The sequence below is a fragment of the Gopherus flavomarginatus genome, chromosome 23 (genome assembly GCF_025201925.1).
Source record: "Gopherus flavomarginatus isolate rGopFla2 chromosome 23, rGopFla2.mat.asm, whole genome shotgun sequence".
In the NCBI taxonomy this organism is placed as follows: domain Eukaryota; kingdom Metazoa; phylum Chordata; order Testudines; family Testudinidae; genus Gopherus; species Gopherus flavomarginatus.
Window position 1 is genome coordinate 609,438 of NC_066639.1, and position 26,741 is coordinate 636,178.

The 26,741-nt window shown below is 53.4% G+C and overlaps 2 protein-coding genes and 1 non-coding gene across 3 annotated transcripts in view; all 3 read right to left on the reverse strand.

Moving 5' to 3' along the window:
• The window catches only part of LOC127039357 (zinc finger protein 345-like), a 200,491-nt gene that overhangs the window by 147,120 nt on the left and 26,630 nt on the right, over positions 1-26,741 (reverse strand). Inside the window, exons 2-3 of the mRNA XM_050932925.1 lie at positions 21,413-21,493; positions 17,361-17,470 (exon numbers count right to left, since the gene is read on the reverse strand). Of these exons, the coding sequence (XP_050788882.1) occupies positions 17,361-17,470; positions 21,413-21,493 (191 nt within the window). The remainder of the gene's footprint in view (positions 1-17,360; positions 17,471-21,412; positions 21,494-26,741) is intronic.
• TRNAG-UCC (transfer RNA glycine (anticodon UCC)) lies at positions 7,367-7,438 on the reverse strand. Its single transcript has one exon. It is a non-coding gene; the product is annotated as a tRNA-Gly (tRNA).
• LOC127039416 (zinc finger protein 239-like) lies at positions 11,884-13,302 on the reverse strand. Its single transcript, XM_050933156.1, has one exon. The coding sequence runs from the start codon at positions 13,297-13,299 to the stop codon at positions 12,178-12,180; it is 1,122 nt and encodes a 373-aa protein (XP_050789113.1). The 5' UTR covers positions 13,300-13,302; the 3' UTR covers positions 11,884-12,177.

A 26,741-nucleotide genomic window follows, 5' to 3' on the forward strand; every position in this document is an offset into this window, starting at 1 on the left:
AAGCTGCTCAGGCTTCAACTTTCACCCCGGGTGGTGGGACTTATGCTCAGGCTTCAGCTTTCTGCCCTGGGACCCAGCGAGTCTCACGTTGGCCCTGCTCTCTGGGTTATTTTAGTCGACCCCGTGAAACCTGCTGGCGGCCTCCTTGGCCCCTGGTTGAGAACCGCGGTTTAGTTCCTGTTCCCGAGGGCAGGCAGCTGCCTGGTGCAGCTGGCAGTGCCTGACTATCCTAATCTGAAGGGCCTCAGTCCAACCCTCAGGGAAAGCAGCAGGTTTTTCTGCCCACTTCAGGCTTGTCCGAGCAGAGCTCCAGGGGAATCCCAGAGAATAAAGACTCAATCAGACTGATTGCTCCTCCACACCCAGAGTGTTGTAAAGCAATAACTCTCTCTTCTCCTTCCTGCCGCTGTAACACAGCTGATAATCCCCACTCCTAGACGTGCTTTCCCCACAGACACTGAATTCCCCACAGGGTTGAGTCCCCACAGGGCTGTTCCGGGGGCTCCAGGCCCCCACCACAGGACAGACGGGGCAGTAACCTCACATCACCCCTTTGTGATGGCAAGGGACCCTGCAGGGACAGCAGCTCCATGCTGGGCCCTAGGGTTCCCCAAAGCAGCTGCTTCAGTTCAACCCCCATTTCAGGGGGCGCATGCTGCCTGGAGATGACTGTATCCTCATGGCCTCTCCACCTCACGGACCCACCCCATATCCCTCCCCCTCACAGCCCCTGCCCTCACACTGACACCCCATATCTCTCTCCCTCATGGCCTCTCCCCCTCACACTGACACCCCCATGGACTCTCCCTCTCACACCCTCACAGCCCCTCCCCTCACACTGACACCCCCATGGACTCTCCCCCTCACAGCCCCTCCCCTCACACTGACACCCCCATGGACTCTCCCATTCACAGCCCCTCCCCTCACACTGACACCCCCATGGACCCTCCCCCCACACAGAGACACTTGTTTGCTGGGGCCTGACATTACAAACCCAGGGGTGAGATTTCTGAGGATTTACTCACTGAGCCTCCCCCCCTCCCGACCGGGCTTGACCCCGAGGCCCTGTCCCCACTCGGCCCCTCCCACACTCTGCTCCTCTTCCCACGATTGCTCCAAGATCCTGGGATGTGGAACATTAATTCTCCCGTTCCATTGATAAACTGATACAGCGCGACTGAAATTAAACCAATTTCCCGGCCAAGAAAAGGGCACATCCCTGCATCGGCCAGGAATCGAACCCAGGTTAACTGCTTGGAAGCCAGCTATGCTCACCACTATACCACCAATGCATCTGGCAGGAGGGTTTCTCCCAGGTGCCACTTATGCCAAATGACTCACCCCCCACACTGCTCATGAGCCGATCAGCCAGGCTGGAGGCAGCCTGTGAGCAGAGAAGGCTTCCCAGAGTGACTTACACATGGGGACATGGCCTCCACATCCCAGCCTGATGTAGCACCAACCCCATCTCTGCCCCCAAGAAAGGGAAATGAAAATCCATGACCATAATGACAAATTTCACCCCAGCAGGAAGGAGAGAGCTCCTTTTAAAGCACGATTTGTGTTGCTTCCTGCTACGTACAGATAGGTTTGTTTCTGATGATGATTCCAATCCTTGGACTCTGCCCGGGTCAGGACCGATTCAGGCTGTCACTCCAGTGAAGACGAGAGATGATTTTTTTGACAGGCACTGCTGCCTCGTCTTAAGGGTGTTTGTCTGTCACCTTCTAATCTAGTGGGTGATACACGCAGGCTGCCCCCGCTCCTGGGTCTCTCCTGAGGAAATAAAGTTTCTACACAAAATCCCAAAGCTTTTCACCGAAAGGAGGGAAAGGAAGTGGCCAGCAGAAGATAAGGAAGGTAACACAACCCCATTCTTAGCGGTAAGCCATTCTTTTTGGTTAAGATCCAAATTTCTTGGTCATGGTCTATTCAAAGTCCAGCCTCCAGAGAAAATAACAATAAAAAGATTTCAGGGTCTGTTCAAAAGTGTCTGGCAGTCTGGATTTGGCCCGCCGTCCGCCTGTTGACGACGCCTCTTCTATGGACATTGACTCTGAGAGGTGATTTATCTCCACTCTCTTGGATTTGAAGAGCTGGTTAGTTTTACCCTCGGTATCCCACCAGGCTGACCAAGCCACATTATCCATGGTGACACTACGATTGAAGGATTCTAGTGTATTATAAACAAAAAGTAAACAAAGATGTGGTTTGTAAAGTAAACTTCAGACTTCTCTGAGCAGAGCTCTACGGGAATCCCAGAGAATAAAGACTCAATCAGACTGATTGCTCCTCCACACCCAGAGTGTTGCAAAGCAATAACTCTCTCTTCTCCTTCCTGCCGCTGTAACACAGCTGATAATCCCCACTCCTAGACGTGCTTTCCCCACAGACACTGAATTCCCCACAGACACTGGGCAGAGTCCGCACAGGGCTGTTCCGGGGGCTCCAGGCCCCCACCCCAGGACAGACGGGGCAGTAACCTCACATCACCCCTTTGCGACGGTCAGGGACCCTGCAGGGACAGCAGCTCCATGCTGGGCCCTAGGGTTCCCCAAAGCAGCTGCTTCAGTTCAACCCCCATTTCAGGGGGCGCCTGCTGCCTGGAGGTGACTGTATCCTCATGGCCTCTCCCCCTCACAGACACCCCATATCCATCCCCCTCAGAGCCCCTCCCCTCACACTGACACCCCCATGGACCCTCCCCCCACACAGAGAGACTTGTTTGCTGGGGTCTGACATTACAATCCCAGGGGTGAGATTTCTGAGGATTTACTCACTGAGCCTCCCCCCATCCCGACCGGGCTTGACCCCGAGGCCCTGTCCCCACTCGGCCCCTCCCACATTCTGCTCCTCTTCCCACGCTTGCTCCAAGATCCTGGGATGTGGGGCATTATTTCTCCCAATCCATTAATAAACTGATACAGCGGGACTGAAATTAAACCAATTCCCGGCAAAGAAAAGGGAACATCCCTGTATTGGCCAAGAATCGAACGCGGGTCAATTGCTTGAAAGCCAGCTATGCTCACCACTATACCACCAATGCATCAGACTGGAGGGTTTCTCCCAGGTGCCACTTATGCCAAATGACTCACCTCCACAGAGCTCTAAAGCCGGCCAGCCAGGCTGGAGGCAGCCTGTGAGCAGAGAAGGCTTCCCAGAGTGACTGAGGCATGGGGACATAACCTCCACATCCCAGCCTGAGGTAGCACCAACCCCATATCTGCCCCCAAGAAAGGGAAATGAAAATCCATGACCATAATGACAAATTTCACCGCAGCAGGAAGGAGACAGCTCCTTTTAAAGCACGTTTTGGGTTAGTTCCTGCTACGTACAGATGGGTTTGTTTCTGATGATGATTCCAATCCTTGGACTCTGCCCGGGTAAGGACTGATTCAGGCTGTCACTCCAGTGAAGACGAGAGATGATTTTTTTGATAGGGACTGCTGCCTCGTCTTAAGGGTGTTTGTCTATCACCTTCTAATCTAGTGGGTGATACATGCAGGCAGCCCCTGCTCCTGGGTCTCTCCCGATTAAATAAAGTTTCTACACAAAATCCCAAAGCTTTTCACCGAAAGGAGGGAAAGGAAGTGGCCAGCAGAACATAAGGAAGGTAACACAACCCCATTCTTAGGGGTAAGCCGTTCTTTTTGGTCAAGATCCAAATTTCTTGGTCATGGTCTATTCAAAGTCCAGCCTCCAGAGAAAATAACAATAAAAAGATTTCAGGGTCTGTTCAAAAGTGTCTGGCAGTCTGGATTTGGCCCGCCGTCCACCTATTGATGACGCCTCTTCTATGCACATTGACTCTGAGAGGTGATTTATGCACTCTCTTGGATTTGAAGAGCTGGTTAGTCTTACCCTCGGTATCCCACTAGGCTGACCAAGCCACGTTATCCATGGTGACACTAGGATTGAAGGATTCTATCGTATTATAAACAAAAAGTAAACAAAGATGTGGTTTGAACATGAGCGTTCCAGTATGAAAGGCTGGTTCTCCCCACTGAGTCCCAAATGCTCTGCTAGAAACACCCCCGGGACCCCGCACTCCCCAGTAGGAGTGAAAGGAGAAACCCCCAGCTCTGCACGGAGCTCCTGGCTGATTCATCGGTGTGGGGGGAATTGACTTTCTTTGCTGCTGAGACGGGAGCTAGGGCAGATCTCTGTGAAGGAAGGTTTCCTCTCCGCTTCCTGGGGCCCTGCATGCTTTAGACCAGGGGTTCTCATCCTTTTTTTCCTGGACCTCCCCCCCCCTCGGCAACATGCTATAAAAACTCCACAGCCCACCTGTGCCACAACAACTGTTTACTGCACGTCCAGTAGATTAAAAGCCGGGCCAGCATTAGGGGGTAGCAGGCAGGGCAATTCCCTGGGGTCCCACCCTACAGGGGGCCCTGTGAAGTTAAGATGCTCAGGCTTCAACTTTCACCCCGGGTGGTGGGACTTATGCTCAGGCTTCAGCTTTCTGCCCTGGGACTCAGCGAGTCTCACGTTGGCCCTGCTCTCTGGGTTATTTTAGTCGACCCCGTGAAACCTGCTGGCGGCCTCCTTGGCCCCTGGTTGAGAACCGCGGTTTAGTTCCTGTTCCCGAGGGCAGGCAGCTGCCTGGTGCAGCTGGCAGTGCCTGACTATCCTAATCTGAAGGGCCTCAGTCCAACCCTCAGGGAAAGCAGCAGGTTTTTCGGCCCACTTCAGGCTTGTCTGAGCAGAGCTCCAGGGGAATCCCAGAGAATAAAGACTCAATCAGACTGATTGCTCCTCCACACCCAGAGTGTTGTAAAGCAATAACTCTCTCTTCCCCTTCCTGCCGCTGTAACACAGCTGATAATCCCCACTCCTAGACGTGCTTTCACCACGGACACTGAATTCCCCACAGGGCTGTTCTGGGGGCTCCAGGCCCCCACCACAGGACAGACGGGGCAGTAACCTCACATCACCCCTTTGTGACGGCCAGGGACCCTGCAGGGACAACAGCTCCATGCTGGGCCCTAGGGTTCCCCAAAGCAGCTGCTTCAGTTCAACCCCCATTTCAGGGGGCACCTACTGCCTGGAGGTGACTGTATCCTCATGGCCTCTCCCCCTCACAGACACACCCCATATCCATCCCCCTCACAGCCCCTCCCTCAAACTGACACCCCATGGACCCTCCCCCTCACAGAGACACTTGTTTGCTGGGGCCTGACATTACAAACCCAGGGGTGAGATTTCTGAGGATTTACTCACTGAGCCTCCCCCCATCCCGACCGGGCTTGACCCCAAGGCCCCGTCCCCACTCGACCCCTCCCACACTCTGCTCCTCTTCCCACGATTGCTCCAAGATCCTTGTATAGTCCCGCCCCTTTCTTCCTCCATTGGGTGTTGAATGACCTGCTGGGATGTGGGACATTATTTCTCCCATTCCATTGATAAACTGATACAACAGGACTGAAATTACACCAATTCCTGGCCAAGAAAAGGGCACATCCCTGCATTACCTGGGAATCGAACCCGGGTCAACTGCTTGGAGGGCAGCTTTGCTCACCACTATACCACCAATGCATCTGGCAGGCAGATTTCTCCCAGGTGCCACTTATGCCAAATGACTCACGCCCACACAGCTCACGAGCCGACCAGCCAGGCTGGAGGCAGCCTGTGAGCATAGACGGCTTCCCAGAGTGACTTACACATGGGGACATGGCCTCCACATCCCAGCCTGAGGTAGCACCAACCCCATCTCTGCCCCCAGAGAAGGGAAATGAAAATCCATGACCATAATGACAAATTTCACCCCAGCAGGAAGGAGACAGCTCCTTTTAAAGCACATTTGGGGTTGGTTCCTGCTACGTACAGATGGGTTTGTTTCTGATGATGATTCCAATCCCTGGACTCTGCCCGGGTAAGGACCGATTCAGGCTGTCACTCCATTGAAGACGAGAGATGATTTTTTTGACAGGGACTGCTGCCTCGTCTTAAGGGTGTTTGTCTGTCACGTTCTAATCTAGTGGGTGATACATGCAGGCAGCCCCTGCTCCTGGGTCTCTCCCGAGGAAATAAAGTTTCTACACAAAATCTCAAAGCTTTTCACCGAAAGGAGGGAAAGGAAGTGGCCAGCAGAACATAAATAAGGTAACACAAACCCATTCTTAGGGGTAAGCCGTTCTTTTTGGTCAAGATCCAAATTTCTTGGTCATGGTCTATTCAAAGTCCAGCCTCCAGAGAAAATAACAATAAAAAGATTTCAGGGTCTGTTCAAAAGTGTCTGGCAGTCTGGATTTGGCCCGCCGTCCGCCTATTGATGATGCCTCTTCTATGCACATAGACTCTGAGAGGTGATTTATCTCCACTCTCCTGGATTTGAAGAGCTGGTTAGTTTTACCCTCGGTATCCCACCAGGCTGACCAAGCCACGTTATCCATGGCGACACTAGGATTGAAGGATTCTATCGTATTATAAACAAAAAGTAAACAAAGATGTGGTTTGTAAAGTAAACTTTAGACTTGTCTGAGCAGAGCTCCAGGGGAATCCCAGAGAATAAAGACTCAATCAGACTGACTGCTCCTCCACATCCAGAGTGTTGTAAAGCAATAACTCTCTCTTCTCCTTCCTGCTGCTGTAACACAGCTGATAATCCCCATTCCTAGACGTCCTTTCCCCACAGACACTGAATTCCCCACAGGGCTGTTCCGGGGGCCCGAGGCCCCCACCCCAGGACAGACAGGGCAGTAACCTCACATCACCCCTTTGTGATGGCCAGGGACTCTGCAGGGACAGCAGCTCCATGCTGGGCCCTAGGATTCCCCAAAGCAGCTGCTTCAGTTCAACCCCCATTTCAGGGGGCGCCTGCTGCCTGGAGGTGACTGTATCCTCATGGCCTCTCCCCCTCACAGACACACCCCATGTCCCTCCCCCTCACAGCCCCTCCCCTCAAACTGACACCCCATGGACCCTCCCCCTCACAGAGACCCTCCATAGCCCTCCCCCACAGAGCCCCTCTCCCTCACACTGACACCCCATATCTCTCTCCCTCACGGCCCCTCTCCCTCACACTGACACCCCCATGGACCCTCCCCCCACAGAGAGACACTTGTTTGCTGGGGCCTGACATTACAAACCCAGGGGTGAGATTTCTGAGGATTTACTCACTGAGCCTCCCCCCCCTCCCGACCGGGCTTGACCCCGAGGCCCTGTCCCCTCTCAGCCTCTCCCACACTCTGCTCCTCTTCCCACGATTGCTCCAAGATCCTTGTATAGTCCCGCCCCTTTCTTCCTCCATTGGGTGTTGAATGACCTGCTGGGATGTGGGACATTAATTCTCCCGTTCCATTAATAAATTGATACAACGGGACTGAAATTAAACCAATTCCCGGCCAAGAAAAGGGCACATCCCTGCATTGGCTGGGAATCGAACCCAGGTCAACTGCTTGGAAGGCAGCTATGCTCACCACTATACCACCAATGCATCTGGCAGGAGCATTTCTCCCAGGTGCCACATATGCCAAATGACTCACCCCCACACAGCTCACGAGCCGACCAGCCAGGCTGGAGGCAGCCTGTGAGCAGAGAAGGCTTCCCAGAGTGACTGACACATGGGGACATGGCCTCCACATCCCAGCCTGAAGTAGCACCAGCCCCATCTCTGCCCCCAAAGAAGGGAAATGAAAATCGATGACAATAATGACAAATTTCACCCCAGCAGGAAGGAGACAGCTCCTTTTAAAGCAGGTTTGGGGTTGGTTCCTGCTACGTACAGGTGGGTTTGTTTCTGATGATGATTCCAATCTCTGGACTCTGCCCAGGCAAGGACCGATTCAGGCTGTCACTCCATTGAAGACGAGAGATGATTTTTTTGACAGGGACTACTGCCTCGTCTTAAGGGTGTTTGTTTATCACCTTCTAATCTAGTGGGTGATACACGCAGGCTGCCCCCGCTCCTGGGTCTCTCCTGAGGAAATAAAGTTTCTACACAAAATCCCAAAGCTTTTCACCGAAAGGAGGGAAAGGAAGTGGCCAGCAGAACATAAGGAAGGGAACACAACCCCATTCTTAGGGCTAAGCCGTTCTTTTTGGTCAAGATCCAAATTTCTTCGTTACGGTCTACTCAAAGTCCAGTCTCCAGAGAAAATAACAATAAAAAGATTTCAGGGTCTGTTCAAAAGTGTCTGGCAGTCTGGATTTGGCCCGCCGTCTGCCTATTGACGACGCCTCTTCTATGCACATTGACTCTGAGAGGTGATTTATCTCCACTCTCTTGGATTTGAAGAGCTGGTTAGTTTTACCCTCGGTATCCCACCAGGCTGACCAAGCCACGTTATCCATGATGACGCTAGGATTGAAGGATTCTAGCGTATTATAAACAAAAAGTAAACAAAGATGTGGTTTGAACGTGAGCGTTGTGGTATGAAAGGCTGGTTCCCCCCGTTTAGTCCCATATGCTCCGCTAGAAACACCCCCGGGATCCCGCACTCCCCAGCAGGAGTGAAAGGAGAAACCCCCAGCTCTGCACAGAGCTCCTGGCTGATTCATCGGGGTGGGGGGAATTGACTTTCTTTGCTGCTGAGACGGGAGCTAGGGCAGATCGCTGGGAAGCAAGGTTTCCTCTCCGCTTCCTGGGGCCCTGCATGCTTTAGACCAGGGGTTCTCATCCTTTTTTTTCTGGACCCCACCCCCCTGCAACATGCTATAAAAACTCCACAGCCCACCTGTGCCACAACAACTGTTTTTCTGCACGTCCAGTAGATTAAAAGCCGGGCCAGCATTAGGGGGTAGCAGGCAGGGCAATTCCCTGGGGTCCCACTCTACAGGGGGCCCTGTGAAGTTAAGTTGCTCAGGCTTCAACTTTCACCCCGGGTGGTGGGACTTATGCTCAGGCTTCAGCTTTCTGCCCTGGGACCCAGCGAGTCTCACGTTGGCCCTGCTCTCTGGGTTATTTTAGTCGACCCCGTGAAACCTGCTGGCGGCCTCCTTGGCCCCTGGTTGAGAACCGCGGTTTAGTTCCTGTTCCCGAGGGCAGGCAGCTGCCTGGTGCAGCTGGCAGTGCCTGACTATCCTAATCTGAAGGGCCTCAGTCCAACCCTCAGGGAAAGCAGCAGGTTTTTCTGCCCACTTCAGACTTGTCTGAGCAGAGCTCCAGGGGAATCCCAGAGAATAAAGACTCAATCAGACTGATTGCTCCTTGTGACGATGCGGTTCTGTCGGGACCCAACTGAGAGTGCCAATTCAGGACCAATTGCTTAAACAGGGCAATTACAGCCCAAGGCTGGGGTTTTTCCACCTCTAAGGCAAACCAAACCAGCCAGACAAAAATGACTTCGGTTTCACCCCACTGGCTAACCACAAGTCACACAAGCAATTCCCTTAGACACTCCAGTCTCCCAGTATCACTACCTGTGCCACTTTTCCTGGGGATGAATGGGTATGAAAACCAACACCCCAGTAAAAGAAAAAGGTTCTCTTGATCCCAAAGGACCAAGCCCCAGACCCAGGTCAAAATACACATCAGATCTTACCCACAAATCACGCTGTTGCCAATCCTTTAGAATCTAAAATCTAAAGGTTTATTCATAAAGGGGAAAAGATAGAGATGAGAGCTAGAATTGGTTAAATGGAATCAATTCCATACAGTAATGGCAAAGTTCTTAGTTCAGGCTTAGATGGAATAAACTGCAGGTTTAAATCCAGCCTCTGGAGAACATCCCCCACTGGGATGGGTCATCAGTCCTTTGTGTAGAGCCTCAGTTTGTAGCAAAGTCCCTCCAGAGGTAGGAAGCAGAATTGAAGACCAGATGGAGATGAGGCATCAGCCTTATATAGGCACTTTCAGGTGTAAGAACACTTCTTTGTTCTCACTGTGGAAAATTACAGCAAAATGGAGTCCAGAGTCACATGGGCCAGTTTCTGCACACCCTGCTGAGTCACAAGGCGTATCTGCCTCCTCTCAATGGGTCAATTGTGTAGCTGATGGTCCTTAATGGGCCATCAAGCAGGTTAAGCAGAGCTAAAACCAACTTTTCTGGGGTGTTTCCCAGAACTGCAGCACCAATTTGGAATACAGACAGTGTACAACCAATACTTATAACTTCAATTACATAAAGATACAGACATACAGACAGCATAATCATAACCAGCAACCCATAACCTGGCCTTAGACACCTTATATAACCCCTTTACATAGGATTTGGTGCCACTACAGGACCTTAGTTGCAAACCATGTTCTATATGGTCCCAGTTTATATCAATAACATTACACTCCTCCACACCCAGACTGATCTAAAGCAATAACTCTCTCTTTTCCTTCCTGTCGCTGTAACGCAGTTGATAATCACCACTCCTAGACGTGCTTTCGCCACAGACACTGAATTCCCCACAGGGTTGAGTCCCCAAAGGGCTGTTCTGGGGGCTCCAGGCCCCCACCCCAGGACAGACGGGGCAGTAACCTCACATCACCCCTTTGTGACGGCCAGGGACCCTGCAGGGACAGCAGCTCCGTGCTGGGCCCTAGGGTTCCCCAAAGCAGCTGCTTCAGTTCAACCCCTATTTCAGGGGGCGCCTGCTGCCTGGAGGTGACTGTATCCTCATGGCCTCTCCCCCTCACAGCCCCTCCCCTTACACTGATAGCCCATTGTCCCTCCCCTCACAATGACGCCCTGCAGTCCCATCCCCCCAGGAACGTCCACCTCTTTCCTCTATGGGTCGTACTCCTTTTGTCCCCATGGGCTGGGCTGAGTGAGGGGGGAGTCCAGGCCTTTCCACCTTGTGCTCCCCCATGGATAGATGAGGAAGGCATTTCACATGCTCGCTGCCTCAAACATGAGTCCCTCTGCCCCTCCTGGGGGCTCGGAGAAGCTTTGGGAGACACTGGGGGAGGGCCTATGAGTGGTTTGTGGGGAACAGGGGGGTTATCCGTGCAGAGCATTCAGGGAGTACAGTAAATGGGGGTGTATGAGGTAGCAGCCAGGCCAGCAGGGTAAGGGCTGAACCCCCTGCACTGCAAGGTTACCCCCTCACCAGACACCCTGATCCCAGTACTGGGCCCAGGGGATTACAGGCTGTTTCCCCATCTGCTAGTGAGGAGCCCCCCAATCCCAGTCCTGGGGTTTGGGGGGCTTATACTCTGCACCCCTGTGCCCCCCCCCCAATGCCAGCTGGCGGAAAGGAGGAGACATTTCTGTGCTGGGGGTGAGGGCCAGGATCGGATGTCATTTTACAGCCCCAAACCCTTCAGAAATCATGAGTCAGTCCCCTCCCCATGCCAGGTGAGATTCTGAACACACGGGGTCGGTTTGTTCCCTGCCCAGTGAAAGCAGCCCCAGCTCCCCGCACCTCCTGGGCCAGGCTGCACTCAGCTCCCCCAGGAAACGCCCCAGGCTGCTGCTGCTCAAGGGGACCCCTCCCACACACACCTCCCCACCAAAATTCCCTCTAAGCTGCCCCACCGGAAGTGGACTCCACCCCCATGCCGCCTCTTCCACTCACCCCAAGCCTGATAACCTAATTATTTCTATTCTTCTGCATGTCCCAACCATGTTTCCATCTAATGAGACTGATGGACCAGTGCTGACTGTGCTTTTCCTTGACATCTTCTCTTCTCTTCTCCTCTCCTGGTTCTCCTCCTACCTCTCTGATCTCGCCGTCAGCGTGTCCTGCATCACAGCCCCTCCAACTTTCTTTGTGGGGTCTACACGGTTCTGTTCTGCTTTGTGATTCCCCAGAAACATCAGTTCCCCGTCACCTTCTCCCCTCTCACTGCTCCCCCTTCTCACAAGGAGTCCTGAATTGGAGCCTCACAATCTCTCCTATCACCAGTTGGGCCCACCTGACAGTCACACCTTCCATGCATTTGGGAAGTGATTGGAGTTCATCATGATTTACTGTTTAAAGCGTTGCTCTCAGAACATTTTTTTTTTTTTGCGCACATCTGGGGCTAAAACCCTCATTCTCATTCTCCCCCCGGAACAATCTCAGTCCCTCGGCATTTACCTTACGTGGCTCCCAGAAAGCCATACTGAAAAAGGACACATACTCACAAGTCTCATTGGACAAAGGAGTTGATAATAAGGACCACGGGAGAGACTCCAAAGAAGGGTGAATTGCAAAGGCAAAAGCTGGCAATTCACGTGAGTAAGCTGAGGGAACACAGCAAAGCAAATGGTACAAATACCCGCACAGACCTACAAGCAAAAAAAACCTCCTTTGTCATGCCTAGAAAAGATCTGTATGTTGTTCATCTCCCTTGCAGATTCTCTGGTGATAAATGAGGTGTGACCTCTGATGGAAGTTTTTCCCACACTGGGAGCATCTATAAGGTCTCTCTCCCGTGTGGATCCTCTGATGTCTAACCAGGGCTGAGCTCACGGTGAAGCTTTTCCCACACTCACAGCACTCATAGGGTCTCTCTTCTTTGTGGATCCTCTGATGTTTACTAAAGGCTGAGCTGTCAATGAAGGTTTTCCCACACTCACAGCACTCGTAGGGTCTCTCTCCTGTGTGGCTTCTCTGATGATTAATAAGGGCTGAGCTGTCAGCAAAGCTTTTCCCGCACTCACAGCATTCATAGGGTTTCTCCCCTGTGTGGCTTCTCTGATGCCTAACAAGGTGTGAATGCCGCGTGAAGGTTTTCCTGCACTCACAGCATTCATAGGGTCTCTCTCCCGTGTGGATTCTCTGATGCGTAAGAAGGTCTGAGCGGCCACCGAAGTTTTTCCCACACTCACCACATTTGTAGGGTCTCAGGCCTGTGTGGATTCTCTGGTGTCTAATGAGGTCAGAGCAGTAAATAAAGCTTTTCCCGCAGTCACAGCATTCGTACAGTCTCTCTCCCACGTGACTTCGCTGGTGTCTGATAAGGTCTGAACTCTGACTAAAACTTTTCCCGCATTCACAGCACTCATAGGGCTTCTCTCCTGTATGGTTTCTCTGATGTCTAAGAAGGTGTGAGCTCCGAGTGAAAGTTTTCCCGCACTCAGAGCATTCATAGAGTCTCTCTTTCATGAGGATTCTCTCATGGGTAATAAGGACTGAGTGATTAATTAAGTTTTCCCCATGCTCAGTGCATGTGTTTTTTCTCTCTCCCATGAGGATTCTCTGCTGGGCTGTGGATTCCTTGAGGTCCTTGTGGATTCCCTCACAATTAATGGATCCACCAGCTTTCTCCCCTGACTGGTTGCCCTGCTGCGTCCCTGGCCTGCGCTGAGCCTCACAGGCTTTTCCCAGCTCATGACACATGGACGCATTCCTTTTAGATCTTTGCGATAATCCCCTATGTGCTTTCACTCTCTCAGCCTCTTCCTGCTGAGATGTCGGCTCCCTGTTCTCACTCACCATCCCGTCACCTGATGGGATAGAGAGAGAAACCTCAGAAACAGGAATGGAAAAGCAGAGAGAAACCCAAAAGTCTTGGAGAGATGGCGGAAATCATCAGGAACCGAATTCCCCCAAACTCTTCCCCATATGGGGAGAAAGGAGGGAATGGAGTCTGCCTCTATGTCACATGCAAACACTCAGAGGGACGAGACAGAGCTCCTGCCAGGGGTCGGGATGGGTAGGAAGCTCTGAGCCATACCTGCCCTGAGGCCCTGACACTAGCTGGGGACAATACCGAATATGCAGTGCTCACAAGGTCTTGGTCGGCAAACCCACTTGTTTCCTTCGGGCACTGCCAGTCTTTGAGTTGATTTAATGAGTCCTTACCTCTCAGGAGCTCTCTTTCAGAGCAATTTGTCAAAGTGATTTTAAATCCTAATAGTGCTCTCCCAAGAGCCTGCAGTCTTTCCCAGCTTGGTGTCATCCGCATATTTCATAGGCATCTTCTCCACTCCACTGTCCATGTAATTAATTAAAATATTGAATAGTACTGGACCTAGGACTGACCCCTCTGGGACCAATTAAGAGACATCCTCCCAATATAAGAGAGAACTATTGATAATTACTCTCTGATTACTGTCTTCCAACCAGTTGTGTGCTCATCATATAGTAGTTTTATCTACCCCAGTTCCTTATGCAAATGTCACGTGGGGCTGTATCATTATCCCTAAAATCAAGCTATGGCAACTCCACGGCTTTCCCCCATCCATGAGGCCAGTAATCTAAGTTCCCTCTAAGCTGCGCAGCCATGCAGCAGGCTATCAAGAGCCGAGCAGGGGTCCAGGACTGTAGCCAGGGAGAGGCACCTCTCCCCCGGCCCCAGCCCTGTAAGGGTCAGGCCTTCGACTGCGGCCAGATTAAAAGAGCGGCCAACAGCAGCCACTGGCTGAGAAGCAGGAAGTCACATCCTCACATTCCAGCTAAATGACAATAAAACAATGTCATACTGGGCTGTTAAGAAGGAAAACTCGTCCTAATAGCCCCCACTATCACCAGATAAAGAAGCAGATCGTAAGATGGTTAAAGAAAACTGGGTTCGATAGCGTCTGTCTGTCAAGATATCATTTCTCAATAGTTGTGGTTGTGAAACCCCCATTTCTGTATTGTTTTATCTTTATGGTCTCTGCCTCGGTCCCGGCCCCAGCCCCAGAGCTACTGCAGCGGGGAGAGGCACCTCTCCCCCGGCCCCAGCCCAGGTGCTGGTGTGGGGAAAGAAGGTTAGGGGGACCCTGCACCCCAAACCCCTCATCCCCAGCCCCACCCCAGAACCTGCACACCCCCACATACAGACCCTGTGCCTCATCCCTGAGACCCATCCCGCACCCTGAAACCCTCTTCCCCAGTCCCACCCCAGAGCCTGAACCCCCCCTGCCTCAGCCCTAAGCCCCTTCCTGCATCCCAAAACCCTCAAACCTTCCCCCCAGAGCCCGCACCTCCACATACAAACGCTCTGCCCCATCCCTGAGACCCATCCTGCACCCTGAAACCCTCCTCCCCAGCCCTAGCCCAGAGCCTGCACCCACAGTCAGAGCCCTCACCCTCTGACTCTCCCCAACCCTCTGCCCCAGCCCTGAACCCCCTCCCACACTCTGAACCCCTCAACCCCACCCCCACCACACATCACCTCCATACTGGTGCCCATAACAAAATTCATTCCGCACATGGATGGGAAAAACGAGAGGGAACATTGCGGCTGTCACCTTCTCAAAGAAGGAAATTGGGTTGGTTTGGCATGATCATTCTAACTGCGGTGACTTACTCACCCTTACTCATATTGTCTTGAAATTTGCTACTCTTTATTGGCATGCCGAGCTGGGCTACTGGCTGAAATTTGGGTTTAATTGGTCACGGGGCTCCTGAGAGACAGCTTTTGGACAATGTGTGTTGCACATTTTTTGTTGCATTTTGAAGGGGTTCTGCCCTCTCATATCAACACACCTGCGTTACGAGCAATATTTTCGAGTACTTAAATCCAAATGCAGACTTTTCCCTAGTTTACACTTAGATTTAGCTCTGTGAGTTAGGGATGTGAAAAAAAAAACGCACCCTGAACTGAAAGAGCTATGCCAGCAAAATCTCTAGTGTAGACACAGTTACAGCAGCAAAAAAAGTCCATAAAAAAAAAATCAAGGAAATCAAATGTCCATAAACTACATTAATTATCTACAGTTGCCCAGTGCGGCCTCATGCCCTTCCAACATATAGACAGTGGCTAAAGTTAAACTTCTGAAAAAAACAGAAAATGAAGAGGTAAAGTACACTCCACCCCTGCATTGTAACCTTAACTCTGCCCCTGCCCACAAATCCTTGAGCCGGCAATAGCCTCTGCAAATGTGTCTATCAGGGTGGTGCAGAGGTTAAGAGCTACCAAGGGAAGTGGAGATTCTCCATCTCTTCAAGTCAAGACTGGATGCCTTTCTGGAAGATGATTTAGTTCAACGCAAGGTATTCGGCTGAGTACAGCAGTGGCTGGATGAAATTCTATGGTCTGTGTGATACCTAATAGTCCCTTCTGGCCTTAAAAATCTATGAATCTATAACAGATACGAGGGAGGCCTAAGAGAACGTGCCATTGTCTGTGCTGTGTTCGCAGACGGGAACACGAGCGTTTATCCGCATGCCTCCAGCTGTGTGCACTGGGTCAGCGGTAGCTGTAACCGGATGGCGGAGGGAGCAGTTGGAGCAGCTTGGCAGAGCTGTGACCGTGGTCTGCAGAGAGGTGCAGGTGAACCCTGAGGGACCAAGTCTGCCCCATTTCACTGCTGAGTTTTCTAGGTGATGCCAGTGAAGGTGCACAAGGGGGTGTTTTTGCCATGGGGACTGTCAGCAGCCTGGTCGTGTACGTGTTAATGGTCTCCAGGGCTTCGGGAGAGGTAAGTGAAGACAATCAATGACCCAGAAGGAATCCTCGGGGAGAGGGAAGGGGAATGGGTGGTGAGATTTTGCAAGTCCGTGTTCGTTTCTGTGGAGGAAGCTCAGAACAGGTATACGCAGCTTCCAGTCACGAGGCCAGACCTAACCCCCGGTTCTGCCTCAGCAAAGAGGAGTTGTTAGACGTTGCCCTGTGCTGCTCCTGTGCCCCGTTCCCGGAGCGCTCTGTAACGGGGGAGGGCAGAGGGCTGGTGTGCGTGTCACTGGCATGTTGGTGAAACAGGGCAGAGGAGAGGTTGCAGTGTGGGGGTGACGTGGACCTTAACTAGTCACTTCCCCTTCTAAGAACCGAGGGGACAGGAATCCTTACCCAGCGAGGTCACCGTCTCGTAGTTCTCCTGCATGACAGCTCTGTAGAGGACTCTCTGAGCGGGGTCCAGCAGAGCCCCCTCTTCCCTGGTGAAATACACAGCCACCTCCTCGAAAGTCACCCGCCCCTGAAAGAGCAAGAGTCCAACACTCAGTACCGGCTGCCCCACTATTCATAGGGGAGAGGAGCTCATCAAATGGGAGCTCTGGGAGGCTCCCAGTCAGAGTCCCACTCCCACCCGGCTCAGAGCATCCAGAAAACACCAGGGTGAGGGGAGAAAGAGAGAGACTTTCACCCCTCCCAGAGGGGGGGGAGGGCAGGGGTCTTCACATTCATCACTCACTTACTAGCCAGAGGCTGATACAGGGGATGGAGCCCCCAGCAGGGTCCAGGCCCCTGGCTGAGAAGCCCAACTCGCTCCTCAGTCCCAGCAGCTGGATGCGAAGGGATGGAGCAGCTCCCCTAATCCCCATGGGTGGGTCCCCCCTTCTTATCTCACAGCAGCCACTGGCTGATCTGTTCTGTCTCCTGCACTAAGTGTCAGGAAGGTTTTCCCAACACTGTCTGGGGGGCAGGGGGGTGTTTGCTTGGTGTTCCAGCAATGAAGGAATTTCCAACCCCAAACCTTAAAAGTCTCTTCCAAGACTCTAGGAACCAGGTGAGAAAAGTCCCAGCAGGCTTGTCATACTCTCTTTTTGCACCACGGCATATTTTTCTGCCTCCTCCCGCTCCTGTATATTAACTGTACCCTTCCCACCCTCCACTCCTCAACAGTCCCTACCTGAATCAGTGCCAGTGCAAGCCTTGCCCTTCCCCGTCCCACAGGAGGACCGGATGGTCGGGAACAAAACATGGGTGTTATTCTGCAGCACGTCAAGGCGAGAGGAGCATCTGGGGAGATGTTAGAAGGGGCTTTGGTTAGCTTCAGGTCCTGGTTCTTTGCCCATCGCCCTCCCAACGCTTTCCCTGCAGAAAGACATTCCAGGCTCTGCCACTGAAACAACAGAAATGTCCCAAACACAAGACCTGGTAATAAGAGGGGGTAAGAGTACCTAGAAATCTCTGGGTGGGGAGCTCAGGGCTGGGGATTGGGGCGTGGGCTCCCCAGAAGGGTGACAGGAACGCCCCTCCCTCAGCTCCTAGCTGTCTCCGCCTCCAGGCACCGCCTCCGCAGCTCCCATTGGCCGTGGTTTTCAGCCAATCATAGAATGATGGGACTGGAAGGGACCTCCAGCGGTGGTCTAGTCCAGTCTCCTACACTGAAGGCAGGACTCGGTATTATCTAGACCATCCCTGAGAGGGGTTTTGTCCAGTCTGTTCTTAAAAATCCCCAATGATGGAGATTCCACAACCTCCCTAGGCAATTTATTCCAGTGCTTAACCACCCTGATAGGCAGGAAGTTTTTCCTAATGTCCAACCTAATTTTCCTGCAATTTAAGTCCATTGCTTCTTGTCCTGTCCTCAGAGGTTAAGAACAATTTTTCTCTCTCCTCCTTGTAACAATCTTCTATGAACTTGAAAACTGCTATCACGTCCCCTCTCAGGCTTCTCTTCTCCAGCCTAAACAAACTCAATTTTTTCAATCTTCCCTCATATGTCTTGTTTTCTAGACCTTTAATCATTTTTGTTGCTCTTCTCTGGACCCTCTCCAATTTCTCCACATCTTTCCTGAAATGCGGTGCCCAGAATTGGGCACGATACTCCAATTGAGGCCTGACCAGCGCGGAGTAGAGCGGAAGAATGACTCCTCGTGTCTTGCTTACAACACTCCTGCTAATACAACCCAGAATGATGTTCGCTTGTTTTGCAGCAGTGTAACTCTGTTGACTCATATTTAGCTTGTGACCCACTATGACTCCCAGATCCCTTTCCACAGTTCTCCTTCCTAGGAAGTCATTTCCCATTTTGTATGTGTGGAACTGCTTGTTCCTTCCTAAGTGGAGCACTTTGCATTTGTCCTATTGGATTTCATCCTATTTACTTCAGACCATTTCTCCTGTTTGGAGAGCTGCAGAACCGGGGCTGGGGGTGGAGCAGAGGCAGCACGTGGAGTTAGGCGCTGGAGGTCGTGGCTTCCCAGGAGCCAAGTAGGGAACCTGCCCCAGCCCCACCAACTCCCCCCTGAGCACACATACTCCCCAAGCACCCACAGTGCCCCCCCCAGGCCGCGATCCCCCAGCAGGAGTGGGTGAGGGGTCTGGGCTGGGAGAGGGGGCTGGGGTGAAGGAGAGGGTCAGAGATTGGCGCTTACCAAGCTCCCAAAAGCGACTGGCACATTCCTCTGGCAGCGGCTCCTAGGTGGGGAGGGGAGAGCCAGGGATCTCCACACACTACTGCCTGCAGGCACCGCCCCCGCAGCTCCCATTGGCCGCAGTTCCTGGCCAATGGGAGCTGTGGAGTCGGCACTCGGGGCTGGAGCAGGGTGTGGAGACCCCCCTCCCCAGGGGCCACAGGAAGGTGCTGGCACTTCCGGGATCGGTACTGAGTGAGTGCGGGCAGGAAGGCTCCCTTAGCCCCGCTGCGTTGCCAGCTCTGGGGCCCCTGAGAAATTGCCCCCCTGTGAGCAGACCTGGGGATAAGAACTCAGGGCAACAGTTTTCCCTTCAGATGCTGAATTTCCTGCATCTTAGACTGAGGAGAGAGAAACAAAACCTGTGGTGATTTCCTATCGCAATTTGATAAATAGATAGAAAGTTACCGCCAGCACCCGCAAGCCATCCACACCAGCAGGGGGGAGCCCCGGGGGATTCTTCTTGAACAAGAGAATGCCGGGCATGGAGGAGCCGAAATATTTAAGACATTTCCAGGTTTTTTTGCTGGCAAATAGTGGTCACTGGCCTACCCCAGAGGTGGCTGCATCTCAGCGCTGAGGGAAACAACCCCTCATGGAGCTCATTCCCTCATAGGTTTTGGGGATATTTCTGCTTATAATCAAAGAGTCATGGTCAGAGAGACGGAGGCCAGAAACAACCACCAATCGTTTGCTCCAGCTTCTGGTATATCACAGGACACTGTCGCTCACTGTAGGTTTGACTAGGTAAAAGATAAGCAGGACTAGCACCATGGGGTTTGGACTGTATCACAGATGAGTGTGAATTAGGTGTGTAGGTAAGATAAGGCTGCAAAGCCAGGCTTAAGGCCTGTGAGATATTTAGCTTAGCCAAACAAGACCTTAAGACCAAGATATATGGACATGACCCATTGCCCAAGCAATGACCCTGCACCCGTACATTGCGTAAATTGTGTTACTACAGCAAAAATGTGCTAATTGCTGATGCTTAGGAAAACTTGCTACAATGTACTGGGTAACACCGCACGATGTCTGTTCTTAACAGTCACAAATATTTGGGGGAATTTTAAAATAAGCACAAGTTACCTTTGTAAATGATTGATGTCAGTGTTAACGAGGGTAAGAGGAACTAAAGAATTAGCCTATGGAAAATGAGGCATGCTGAATTTAGTAGGATGCGGCAGGACAGAGAAGGATATGCCTTTATAGACTCATAGACTCATAGACTCTAGGACTGGAAGGGACCTCGAGAGGTCATCGAGTCCAGTCCTCTGCCCTCATGGCAGGACCAAATACTGTCTAGACCATCCCTGATAGACATTTATCTAACCTACTCTTAAATATCTCCAGAGATGGAGATTCCACAACTTCCCTAGGCAATCTATTCCAGTGTTTAACTACCCTGACAGTTAGGAACTTTTTCCTAATGTCCAACCTAAATCTCCCTTGCTGCAGTTTAAGCCCATTGCTTCTTGTTCTATCATTGGAGGCTAAGGTGAACAAGTTTTCTCCCTCCTCCTGATGACACCCTTTTAGATACCTAAAAACTGCTATCATGTCCCCTCTCAGTCTTCTCTTTTCCAAACTAAACAAACCCAATTCCTTCAGCCTTCCTTCATAGGTCATGTTCTCAAGACCTTTAATCATCCTTGTTGCTCTTCTCTGGACCCTCTCCAATTTCTCCACATCTTTGATTGTATGATTATAAGTGTAACTCAGGATAAAAGATAAATCCCGTGCTGCAGACCCAGATGACTTCCTCCCCTGCCTCCACCAGTGTAAAAGATAGCACCCCGCTTGTGTGCGGTAGGGTGGGGAACACATCAGAAGTTGTCCAACAGATGACCACCATATGAGCGGCCAAACTGGTCCATCTAGCCCAAGATCCTGTCTTCCGACAGTGGCCAGTGCCAGGTGCCCCAGGGGGAATGAACAGAACAGGGAATCATCAAGTGATCCAGCCCCTGTCCCTCATTCCCAGCTTCTGGCAAACAGAGGCTAGAGACACCATCCCTGCCCAGCCTGGCTAGTAGCCATTGTATGAACTTATCTAGCTCTTTTTTGAACCCTGTTACAGTACAGCCTTCACAACATCCTCTGGCAAGGAGTTCCACAGGCTGACCGTGCGTTGTGTGCAGAAAAACTTCTTTTAGTTTGTTTTAAACCTGCTGCCCATTAATTTCATTTGGTGACCCCTAGTTCTTACGTTATGTGAATGGGTAAATCACACGTCCTTATTCACTTTCTCCACATCATTCATGGTTTTATAGACCTCAATCACACACACCCTTAGCTGTCTCTTTTCAAGCAGAAAAGTCCCAGGTTTATTAATCTCTCTTCATCCAGAAGCCGTTCCAGACCCCTAATAATTTTTGTTGCCCTTTTCTGAACCTTTTCCAATTACAACAGATCTTTTTGAGATGGGGCAACCACATCTGCACGCAGTGTTCAAGATGTGGATTTATACAGAGACAATATGATATTTTCTGTCTTATTATCTATCCCTTTCCTAATGATTCCCAGCACCCGATGATCATCTTACCCATTCCAGCGTTCCCCAAGGAGATCTGAGTGGGAACGTATTGATGCTGGGCATTATGTACTTTCTCTCCACCTTCTGTTACTGCGGTTAGAAGACAAATTCATTATTCCAGTCAATCAAACGAGGCTACAGAACCAACACTGCCAAGCTCCGGCACATTAAACCCAACAGCCGAAAATTAGCCTCCAATACAACAGCCCGAGGGAGACGAGATGATTCTGTGCCACAGAGAACGGGAGGGACCGCAGAGCGGCAAGACCTCCCTGCAGTGGCAGGGGAAGAGTTAAGTGAGAGAGATGCAGATAATGGAGGGAAAAGTGATTATGGGAGAATTTAACCCCCTGGCAATTTCCAATATAGAGAATGACTCAGGCCAACTACATTCAAAAACGGGGAACACGTCCTGGCCTGAGGGGATTTGTAATTGATATTTCATAACTGCATAGAAGAAAAAGGCAAAACATGAGATTTTGTATCCATGTTCAATAATAAAAGAGAGAAGGGTGGAAACCAGACACATTTTGGATCCAGTGTCACAAACCTGGGAGGAAAGTGGGAAAATGGGGGAGGGATTTTAGATCAATAGTGGATAAGAGGTAAAGAGGGGAAAATTAGCATGGGGAAATAGGTTTCAGAGGGGTAGCCGTGTTAGTCTGTATCAGCAAAAATAACGAGGAGTCCTTGTGGCACCTTAGACACTAACAGATTTGGGCATACGCTTTCGTGGGCTAAAACCCACTTCAGCAGCTTTTGTGGGTTAGAACTAACTCATGAAAGCTTCTGCCCAAATCAGTGTGTTAGTCTCTAAGGTGCCACAAGGACTCCTCGTTATTTTTTCACGGGGAAATTGGCTTTAGTTTGTGTAATACACAGGCAGAAATGGTTCCCCACCAGTCCCAGGGGCAGCAGGGAGCCCTTTGTGAAGGCGTTTTAAGAAGGCCAGGGATGGGGGCTGGCAGTGGGGAGAGGACAGCAGGATGGATGGAGCAGGGGGAGTGATGAGCTGCCAAAATATTAACAACCGGTTCCCTCCTCCTCATCCCATGAGGGGGTCATGACCCCCACCGGGACTCCTGCCCCATCCATCCCCCTTCCCTGTCCCCTGACTGCCCCCTGCCGCCCCATCCAACCCCTGCTCCTTCCTGACTGCCCCCCTCGGACCCTTGCCCCCATTCAATCCCCCTGTTCTCTGCCCTCTGACAGCCTCAACACTAATCCACCCCCACAACTCCCCTGCCCTCTATCTAACACCCCCTCCATGCTCCCTGCCCTATTACCGTGCTGCCTGGAGATGGGGGCCGGGCCGGGCCAGAGCTGCGCTGCCAGGGATGGGGTAGGGGCCCGGCTGGAGCTGTGCAGCGCCTGGAGCCCTCCTCGCACCCCCGCCCCCCAAGTCCCAGCTCACCTATGGGGATCCATTGCTTTCTTCTCAGCTCTCCCAGGCTTCCCGCGCGAACAGCTGATTCGCGGGAAGCCAGGAGGGGGGAGGAGAAGCCTTGAGGGCAGTCAGGGGAGGAGGTCGAGGCGGAGTGAGGTGAGCTGGGGCCGGAGGAAGGGCAGGCAGCTGCTGGGGCTTTTGTTAAATTTTAAAGCCCATTTTGAACCGTGGGACAACCTTGTGGGACAACCAGTTCTAAAAGGGCTTCTAAATTTAACAACCGGTTTCCGCGAACTGGTGGGAACCAGCTCCAGCTCACACTGCCTATGGGTAGGGCACTTGGAGCTAAGTTAGGGTTCCTATCGGTAAGGTGCCCTACCCTGGGGTTAGGGTTCCTATGGGAAGGGCACTTGGAGCTAGGGTTAGGGTTCCCATGGGTAGGGAACTTGGAGCTAAGTTAGGGTTCCCATGGGTAGGGCTTCCCGCCCTAGGGTTAGGGCTCCTAAGGGTAGGGGACTTGGAGCTAAGTTAGGGTTCCTATTGGTAAGGTGCCCTACCCTGGGGTTACGGTTCCTATGGGTAGGGCACTTGGAGCTAGGTTTAGGGTTCCTATGGGTAGGGGGCCCCACCCTAGGGTTAGGGTTCCTATGGATAGGGCACTTGGAGCTGGGGTTAGGGTTCCTAAGGGTAGGGAACTTGGAGCCAGGGTTAGGGTTCCTATCGGTAAGGTGCCCCGGCCTAGGGTTCGGGTTCCTATGGGTAGGGCACTTGTAGCTAGGTTTAGGGTTCCTATGGGTAGGGGGCCCCACCCTAGGGTTAGAGTTCCTATGGGTAGGGAACTTGGAGCCAGGGTTAGGGTTCCTATCGGTAAGGTGCCCCGCCCTAAGGTTAGGGTTCCTATGGGTAGGGCTTCTTGCCCTAGGGATAGGGTTCCTATGGGTAGGGCACCTGGAGCTAGGATTAGGATACCTATGGGTAGGGCACTTGGAGCTAGGGTTAGGGTTCCTATGGGTAGGGTGCCCTGCCCTAGGGATAGGGTTCCTATGGGTAGGGCACTTGGAGCTAGGGTTAGGGTTCCTATGGGTAGTGCGCCCTGCCCTAGTGTTAGGGTTCCTATGGGTAGGGCACTTGGAGCTAGGGTTAGGGTACCTATGAGTAGGCCGTCCCGCCCTAGGGTTAGGGTTCCTATGGGTAGGGTGCCCTGCCCTAGGGATAGGGTTCCTATGGGTAGGGCACTTGGAGCTAGGGTTAGGGTTCCTATGGAGGGGACGGGCAGCTGGTGGCTGTGGGGTGCTGCATTGGGCAGAAGGGGGTTCGGGCTGCAGCAGCCGGCCTTGGTTACTCCACTGAGAACAGTTGCTTCTCCCTTCCCCTCCTGTGTCCCTCCCAGGCCCTGTTGCTGGCAGAGATGGACCGGTCGCCCCGTCCCACCTCAGAGCCAGCCGCATCTCCAGGCTCCCCTCAGCTGCACCCACTAACCCCTCTTCCAGTTTGGGGGAATGACTCAGGGCAACAATTTCCCACCTGATCAAGGACAATTGGCTGCAGATAAAACGGGACGGAAAATTTCCCCAGGCTGAGGAGATTTTAAACTGACCTGTGAGAATGAGAAAATGGGGCAAAGCCTGAGGAGGGGAATAGAGACCTGGACAATCACTGGGGAGAAAAGCGCGTGTGCGCGCCGGGGGGGGATCTACGTGAATTTTATCCCCAGGTTTCATAGTTAGAGGAAAGGGGAAAGAATTCAGTCTCTGAGACTGAAGTGACAAAACCAGAGAGAAACCCCCCTGCCCCCCTCCCCTGCGATCTCCTGCCTCCCCAGAGCCAGGTCCATCCCCCCATCACACGGTCTGTTCCCCCCCCTTCCCAGCCCCTGCCCCCCCAGACACACCCAGGGGAACCCCACTGGAGCCCGGTCTCTCGCCCCATCTGACCCCCCCTCCGCCTCTGGGGCAGCCCCTGGCTGGAGCTGGGGGGGGGCAGAGGGGTCACTGCTGTGAACGCAGCTCGGAACCTGCCCCGGGGGTGGGAACAACCAGGGGGCCGGTTCCCAGAGGAGGGGGATCTGGGCCCCCTTGTGCAGAGGCGCTTCCCTGCCTGTCCCTGCGCCCCCCCGCGACCCTTTACCTGGTCCCAGCTGGGGAAAGTCCCCCCGGCCGGGCAGGGAGGGGTTAATGCCGGGCTCCCCCCCCCCGGCACGGACCCCGTGGGGGGAGCAGCGTCGCGTACCGCCCCGCCCGGAGCAGCTGCGGGATTTTCCTGCCTCCGCCCCCGGCTGCTCCATCCAGGCCCTTCCTGCGCCTCCTGCAAACCCGGCCGGGGCTGCAGCGCTGGCGGGGACCGGGAGGGACCAGCCCCCCCCAGTGCCCCCCAGCCCTGCCCAGGAGCCTTGGCTGCAGCAGCTGCCTTCCCTGGGGGACCCTCTGCTCCCTGCTGAGGTTGGGGGGGGACTCTGTTCCCCTCCCACGCTGCCCCCCGGCACCCCCTGATCAGGGCTGCGGGGGGGGGGGCTGAGGGGGGAGCAAGTGAGGCAATTTGCCCCAGGACCTGCAGGGCCCCCCCCGAGAATATACCATTCTATAGTATTGCAACGTTTTCTTGTGGAAGGGGCCCCTGAAATGGCTTTGCTTCAGGCCCCCTGAATCCTCTGGCATCCCTGCCCCTGATATCCCAGCGGGGCTCCCCCGACACACCCACTGCTCGCCAGCAGCGCCTGCCTGCCCCCCAGATTCTGCCCCCATACCCCCCCTCACCCCAGTGTAAAACTGTTCTCCGCTGATCTGTGTCAGGGCCTGCAGGCTGGGGAGACGGGGAGGGCTGGCGGGGGTAGCCGGAAGGTGACCCCCACCTCTGCCTCCCCAAAAGTCAGGATCCCAGTGAGGGTCTCTGAAAGGGCCCCCCAGTTTTAGCACAGACACCCCCCAAATCACCAGCCTCAGGTAGAAGAGATGTTCTCTCCCCCACAAGATGTAGGGGACGCGTCCCCCATCCGGTGCTGGTGCCCCACGGTGATCTCAGGGGCCAACAACTGCATCTGGATGTGGGTATGGATCTGCTGGGAGTGAGGTGTGGGGGTGTGGATACAGGGATATCTTAGATGGCCCACAGAGACCAAGCAGGGGCATTTGGAGTCTCTGCCCCCAAACATGCTACAATGGACCTAGAGAGAACCCTGGCTGCAGCCCACCCCCCAATCTGCCCTGGTCTAGGGTCCCCCTCCTGCCCCCTATTCTGCCCTGGCCCCGCCCCCCTATCTGGCCCAGTCTAGTGCTCTCGTTCTGCCCCCCGTTCTGCCCTGGCCCCACCCCTCTATCTGGCCCAGTCTAGTGCCCCCCTTCTGCCCTGGCCCCACCCCTCAATCTGCCCCAGTCTAGATCTGGCCCTGGCTCCCCCAGACGGCACCCTGGACCCCGGCCAGCCCGCTACACAAGGGGCCGAGGGGCCGGTCAGGCCCCCAGAGGTACTGGGCACCATCCGCCAGCCCGTCCCTGCCCAGCTGGACCCAGTTCATGCCCAGCTGGCAGAGCAGGGCTGGCAGTAGGCCCCGCTGCAGGGTGGCCGCCCCTTCGCTTGCCCAATGGCCCAGACAGCGGGAGTAGGGCTGGGGCTCCCCCCACCCCTCCAGGCAGCTGCATCTGCGTCTTCCTCACCATCACCCGAGCAGCCGCTGCAGCTGGGGGGCTGGGGGCACTCAGGTGGAGGGGGGCCAGGGGGTGGATCAGGGCGCAAGAGTTTGGGGCTTTAGGGGGGCTGAGGAAAGCAGAAAATGGGGAAGTCAAGGAGGCAGTGGGAGGCGGGGTAGTAAGGGTTTGGGGGCACCTTGCGGGGGCAGGGGATAAAGTGGGGGTGGGGAGATATTAGGGGTGAGGGGGGCTCTGGGGGGTTGGATGAAGCAAGAGGTCAGGAAGAGTGGGGTGGAGTCGGGGGGGGAAGATCAGGGATTTGGAGAAG

What these genes read in the sequence shown, in the direction of transcription:
- LOC127039416 (XM_050933156.1), bottom strand. Translation starts at nt 13,299, where the DNA reads ATGGTGAGTGAGAACAGGGAGCCGACATCTCAGCAGGAAGAGGCTGAG.